Source organism: Bison bison, unplaced genomic scaffold (assembly GCF_000754665.1).
Source record: "Bison bison bison isolate TAMUID 2011002044 unplaced genomic scaffold, Bison_UMD1.0 scf7180017864285, whole genome shotgun sequence".
NCBI classification, from domain to species: domain Eukaryota; kingdom Metazoa; phylum Chordata; class Mammalia; order Artiodactyla; family Bovidae; genus Bison; species Bison bison.
Genome location: NW_011494857.1, coordinates 1,850,264 through 1,857,089, shown reverse-complemented (window position 1 = coordinate 1,857,089; position 6,826 = coordinate 1,850,264). Strand labels below are relative to the sequence as shown.

Genomic DNA, 6,826 nt, shown 5'->3' with positions numbered 1-6,826 from the left:
ATCCCTTCGGCTTCGAGGGCTCCGCCCTCACTTCCTCTTTCCCCTCCAGCTTCACCCCACCTCCGCCGAGGAAGCACCCCCATCTCTCCTTCGGACCCCAGCTCCGTCCATAATGCTCCGCCCACATTATTTCCTTCTAGACCCCGCCCCATCTGCGCCCATCACGGCCCCCCGACCTCCTCCCATCATGCTCCGCCCACATCTTTTCCACCCAGGCCCCGCCCCATCTGCGTCCATCAAGGCACCCCGACCTCCTCCCAACATGCCCCGCCCTCACACCTCTCTCCAGGTCCCGCCCCTCTCAGAACAGCAGTGGGAGGCGGGGCTCATGGCTGCGCGCGAGGGTCTCGTGGGCGGCCTCTCTTGGTGGGGGGGTCCCCTACTCCCGTTGCCTTGGAAACAGCCGGGAGTTGGCGCGAACTAGGAGGGGAGAGGGTGGAAGGAGAGAAGGGGGCTGAGCCAAGCAGCGCGGGGAACGCCGGGAAGCCCCAGGCCCAGGGCTCCTCCCGCGTCGCCCCACACTTGAGTGCACCTGCTTCCGTCCCCTTGCTCTGCCTTCTTTTCCTTCTTCTCCGTAGCCCCTGGCACGCCGCCGCGACTGAGTTCCCCTCAAAAGTAACTTCGCCACTTCTTCCGGCAACCCCACCGTGCGTCACTTCCGGGAGTGGGCGGGTAGTCGGGGTGACGAAATTCCGGTTCGTCCAGGGATAGCGTAATGGGCTGCCCCTCGTCGGAGTCGTGGACCCACCGGAAGTTTGCGTTTCCGGGTAACTAGGATGAGGGCGGGCGGAAGAGTTCCTGACCCATTCAGTCAAATGTTGGGCAGTAGGGCGGCGTGAAAGTCAAAGTCGCTCAGTCGTGCGTGTCCCCACTCTTTGCGACCCCATGGACTGCAGCTCACCAGGCTCCTCTGTCCATGCAATTCTCCAGGCCAGAATACTAGAGTAGATACTCGTTTTCTTCTCCAGGGGATCTTCCCAGCCCAGGGATTGAACCCAGGTCTCACGCGTTGCAGGCGGATTCTTTACCGTCTGAGCCACCAGGGCGGCGTGGTGAGTCCCAAATCTTCCCGCCCCGCCCTGCGTGGCCTTAAACTCTGCCTAGTATGTCTCTCGCTCGAGGGCCAAAGGTTTACTCGGCATCACCTCCCCAGCTGCGGCTCCTTTAGGGACACGGCTGATTAAAAGCATATTTGTCGTTTTTAAGTTGTGTTAAGTTTTCTGATTTTGGAGGAGAGCTGCTTACTGGTTTCAAATAAGTGAAATGACCAACCTAGACCTAGTAAAAGCATATTTTAAAAATAATTTGGTGGGACTTCTCCGGTGGTCCAGTGGCTAGGATTCCAGGCTCCTAGTTCAGGGGGCCTGGGTTCGATCCCTTCTAGGGGAACCTGCTCCCATACGCCACTAAGGCACAATGCCGCCAAATAAATATATTAAAAATACATCCAACTGCAATGCAGGGAATGAGGGTCCCATCCCTGGTCAGGGAACTAGGATCCCAGTGCAGGGGGCAGGGGCAGGAGATACTAAGCCCACGTGTTACAGAGCCTTCCTGCCACCACAGAGCCAACGCCTGACCAAAAGATCCAGCATGATGTAATGAAGATCTCAACTGAGACCCAACGCAGTCAAATAAATTTTTTTTTTTTTTTTTTTTAAGAAAGAGACCTGGTACAAGATGATTCAGCTTTGGATTTCCCTGGTGGCACAGGGGGTAAGAATCTGCCTGCCAGTGCAAGGCACACCGGTTCTATCCCTGGTCTGGGAAGATTCTATGCAGAGGACCAACTAAGCTCATGGGCCACAACTACTGAAGCCAGCATACCACATCAAGTGCAGCCCCTGCTCGTGGAAACTAGAGAAAGCCCATCCTAAGCAACAATGACCCAGCACAGCCAAAAATAAATAAAATTATTTGGCCTTTATTAATGGTAAAAGTCACTCAGTCATGTCCGACTCTTTGAGATCCCATGGACTATACAGTCCGTGGAATTCTCCAGGTCAGAATACTGGAGTGAGTAGCCTTTCCCTTCTCTAGGGAATCTTCCCAACCCAGGGATTGAACCCAGGTCTCCCGCATTGCAGGCGGATTCTTTACCAGCTGAGCCACAAGGGAAGCCGTTATTAACTAGCATGATACATCTTACACGTGAAGAAACAAAAGACAGAAGAGATACCAGAGCCAGGGTGTTCCACAAGCAATCACAAAAGAATAGGGGTGGACAGGGCTAAGGAAGCCATTTGAGCAGCTGGGGGCAGCACCCTCCGAGAGTGAGCCCGGACCCACCGGTGCTTCAAGACCTGGGCCAAGGGCAGCCGCTCTGAGGGCTGGTATCTGAGAAGCCTGGAGATCAGGTCCCAAGCCCTCAAAGGTATTGATGCAGGAAATCTTACATCTACCTGATGAGGCCAAAGAAGAAAGAGAAGTATGGTTAGTTTCCTTGGTCCATTCAAGGCACTGGCCGGGATCATAGTAAACCAGCTTTGTGTGTGCCCCAGGCTCCCAGCCGCCCCTTACCCCCAGCTCCTGCACGAATGCCCAGAGTGTGGCCATCCCACCTTGAGGATGTGTCTGTAGGTCTCACTATGGGAGGTGCTCTCGAAGGGCGGATTTCCCACCAGCAGCTCGTAGCAGAGCACCCCTAGGCACCATAGATCTACCTTCTCATTGTATATTCTCCCCTCAATCATTTCTGGGGGCAAGTAGTCCAGCATCCCACACATCGTCTTTCTCCTAGAGAAAGGAACATTAAGCGGAGGCTCAGTAGAAGGGACACGATCCTTCCCCAGCATCCAGTCCTGGGCAATCTCCTGTCAAGCACAGGAACTTGGAAACACCAAGTTTTCCTATGAATTAAGGTTGAGAAGGCAAGTCCTGGGACCAACAATCCCATATTCTGAGATTCTTCCTACAATTATTTAGCTCATGATCCAGGAAGTTTTGGAACAAACTGATGGTCCACCAAGAGGGACCAAGTAAATTAATTACAGTTTATTGATAGAGTAAAATTCCCGGAATTATGGCACAATCATTTTTAATGTACTTACACGGAAACTTATTGGTAAAATTTTATGTAAACATTAAAAAATAGAAGATATAGTCGAACCACCTTCTTTCAGTCTACAAATACTTGTTAAAATATGCATTTCAAAAGGCAGCATTGAAATACAAACCCAGGTTTGTAGCTGGGTCTTACATGTGAAATGAATTAAATTGGATCATTCTTAACTGGCCAGGGTGCCACCACCTGTCCTACCTTAGGGAGTGTGCACAGACCAGCCAAAGTCTGCCATCTTCACCTCACCCATGAGCCCCAGCAGCAGTTTCTCTGGCTTCATATCCCTGTGAATCACCTTCTTTTCATGGCAGTAGGTCAGAGCATCTGCCAACTCCTCCATTACCTGTGTGAGCAAAGAAAAAGCAGTCTGGAAATGAAGCCGGCCATGGGGTGATGACGGCTGTCATTCCCACCCAGAGGCCCTCCAAAAATCCCTGGCTTTCTAAGTCAGTTTCATTCATTTATTCAGTGAACTCCCCCACAGCCTTTCATGTTTCTTTCCACAAGGTAATGCAGTTAGATTCTGTTGTTTACAACCAAAGAACACAAACTTATACACACTACTTATTAACATCCTGGGGGTAATTATTCAGTTCAGTTGCTCAGTCGTGTCTGACTCTTTGCAACCCCATGGACTGCAGCATGCCAGGCCTCCCTGTCCATCGCCAACTCCCGGTGTTCACTCAAATTGAGTCAGTGATGCCATAGGGTATCCAAAAGTAAAATTGTAGGATATAAGAGTTGCTATGTAAAATTGATAGAAAAAAGCAATTCAGGACTTCCCTGGTGGGTCCAGTGGTAAAGAATCCACCTGCCAATGCAGGGGACACAGTTTCGAGTCCTCATCCAGGAAGAGTCCACAAGCCACAGGACAGCTAAGCCAGTGCGCCACAACTACTGAGCCTACGCACCCTAGAGCCCATGCTTCACAAGAAAAGCCACTGCAATGAGAAGCTGGTGCAAGTAAAGTCCCACATGGCAACAAAGCCCCTGCACAGCCATAAATCAATTTATTAATTCATAAAAGTTTTTTTTTTCAAAGGAAGCAATCTGAACCCTCATGAAAGCCATAGGCAGTGACCCCCATCAGCCCATAGGAAACTCATGAACCCTAGCCCTCAGCCTCCTCTGCCTCACCGTGGCTGTGCGCGGTTCATCAAACGCGTGGCTGTTTTGTAGCTCCTTGTAGAGCTCACCCCTTGGAGCATATTCTAGAATCAGGTACACCCGGCGCGCATCATGGAAGTAGTTGTACAGGCGCAGGATATTGTGCTGTCTGGGGACAAAGGAGGAAGGGTCGAGACTCCTCCCTGAGGCCCAATTCATGATGCTATTACAAGTGACTGGTCACACAAAGGGGCAAATTGTGCTGGGGCCAGGAGAGTAATAGCTCCATCTGGAAGTCTGTGAGGGAAAACGCATGGGAATCTCATTCATACAGAGACTGTCCTTACTATAGGTGTGCCTGGATTTCAATTTCCCTGCGCAGCTGATATTCCAGTCCTTCCTTTTCTATCTGGGACTTGAAGAGGACTTTCAGGGCCACAATGAAATGGCAAGCCATGTACACATTCCCGAAGTTTCCCTTGCCGAGAGGACCCCTGATTTCAAAATCAGCAATTGTGTAATGCCGCCTGAGAGGAGAGAAAGAAAAGAGCCTCAATTTAGGAGGTGGGTGGAGAGTCGGGGATCCTTCATGCTCGCCTGTGTTCTTTAGCTTTTGCCTCCCCGGACCCCTTTTCCTTCTCAAGGGCCCAGCCCAGGTGTCTAGTCAACAACTGTCAGTCCCGTGAGGCAACACTTGACACGCGCAGGTTGCTTTTTATCTCTGGGTCCCACTTCCCTTCCTCTTCCAGATTCAAACCAAAGGCACTCACACGATAGGGGTGCTGGGCCCCGTTTGACCTGTTGCAGCTACTAAGAAAAACAAAGAAAAGAGAGGTCCATACTGTCTTCTGTGCACGCCCATCCCCAACAGCTGACACCAGACCTTTCCTCTAAACCCTCTTTGTCTGGTCCTTTCACCTGCGGGCTGACCCCTGCTCGACTTCCTAGCAGCTTTTCGGTGGCTCTTAACAAGAGATGGTGGTGAGAAGGGCGCCTTCCTGAGCCTTGTGGAGCTGGGTATCCAGGCAGGAGAACACTCAGGATGAGCTTCTTCCATTCCCGACCTGCTCGCACACAGAGAGGTGCCGGTGGCTGAGCGGACACCGCCTGGAGATTCCATTGGGGAGCATCAGCACACTCTTTATATTAAGTGCTCCAGCCCCATTGGCTGAGTAGGTTGGCTTCCATTGGTTGAAATATCTGAGGCTTAGGCAGTGTACCCTCATTCCATAGTTCATCAGGCACTCTATCTATCAGATCTAGGCCCTTAAATCTATTTCTCACTTCCACTGTATAATCATAAGGGATTTGATTTAGGTCATACCTGAATGGTCTAGTGGTTTTCCCTACTTTCTTCAATTTAAGTCTGAATTTGGCAATAAGGAGTTCATGGTCTGAGCCACAGTCAGCTCCTGGTCTTGTTTTTGCTGACTGTATAGAGCTTCTCCATCTTTGGCTGCAAAGAATATAATCAATCTGATTTTGGTGTTGACCATCTGGTGATGTCCATGTATAGAGTCTTCTCTTACGTTTTTGGAAGAGGGTGTTTGTTATGACCAGTGCATTTTCTTGGCAAAACTCTATTAGTCTTTGCCCTGCTTCATTCCGTATTCCAAGGCCAAATTTGCCTGTTACTCCAGGTGTTTCTTGACTTCCTACTTTTGCATTCCAGTCCCCTATAATGAAAAGGACATCTTTTTTGGGTGTTAGTTCTAAAAGGTCTCGTAGGTCTTCATAGACCTGTTCAACTTCAGCTTCTTCATTGTTATTGGTTGGGGCATAGACTTGGATTACTGTGATATTGAATGGTTTGCCTTGGAAACGAACATGGATCATTCTGTCGTTTTTGAGATTGCATCCAAGTACTGCATTTCGGACTCTTTTGTTGACCATGATGGCCACTCCATTTCTTCTGAGGGATTCCTGCCCGCAGTAGTAGATATAATGGTCATCTGAGTTAAATTCACCCATTCCAGTCCATTTCAGTTCGCTGATTCCTAGAATGTCGACATTCACTCTTGCCATCTCTTGTTTGACCACTTCCAATTTGTACAGGAGACAGGGATCAAGACCATTGTACACTGACATTGTACAGAAGACAGGGATCAAGACCATTCCCATAGAAAAGAAAAGCAAAAAAGCAAAATGGTTGTCTGGGGAGGCCTTACAAATAGCTGTGAAAAGAAGAGAAGTGAAAAGCAAAGGAGAAAAGGAAAGATATAAACATCTGAATGCAGAGTTCCAAAGAATAGCAAGAAGAGATAAGAAAGCCTTCTTCAGCAATCAATGCAAAGAAATAGAGGAAAACAACAGAATGGGAAAGACTAGGGATCTCTTCAAGAAAATCAGAGATACCAAAGGAACATTTCATGCAAAGATGAGCTCGATAAAGGACAGAAATGGTATGGACCTAACAGAAGCAGAAGATATTAAGAAGAGATGGCAAGAATACACAGAAGAACTGTACAAAAAAGATCTTCACAACCCAGATAATCACGATGATGTGATCACTGACCTAGAGCTAGACATCCTGAAATGTGAAGTCAAGTGGGCCTTAAAAAGCATCACTACGAACAAAGCTAGTGGAGGTGATGGAATTCCAGTTGAGCTCTTCCAAATCCTGAAAGATGATGCAGTGAAAGTGCTGCACTCAATATG

General features: G+C 49.1%; 2 protein-coding genes across 2 annotated transcripts in view; both read right to left on the bottom strand.

Annotated features, from left to right (window-relative positions):
• Positions 1-656, bottom strand: part of NR1H2 (nuclear receptor subfamily 1, group H, member 2) — a 6,988-nt gene extending 6,332 nt beyond the window's left edge. Inside the window, exons 1-2 of the mRNA XM_010849649.1 lie at positions 533-656; positions 280-420 (exon numbers count right to left, since the gene is read on the bottom strand). The gene's annotated coding sequence lies outside the window, so the exon portion shown is untranslated. The remainder of the gene's footprint in view (positions 1-279; positions 421-532) is intronic.
• A 1,548-nt stretch (positions 657-2,204) lies between these two features.
• Positions 2,205-5,030, bottom strand: LOC104995746 (aurora kinase C-like). Its single transcript, XM_010849726.1, is given in 6 exon segments — positions 2,205-2,402; positions 2,562-2,748; positions 3,268-3,404; positions 4,199-4,337; positions 4,516-4,695; positions 5,011-5,030. Coding segments are annotated over 6 exon segments (861 nt in total).
• Positions 5,031-6,826: the final 1,796 nt, after the last annotated feature.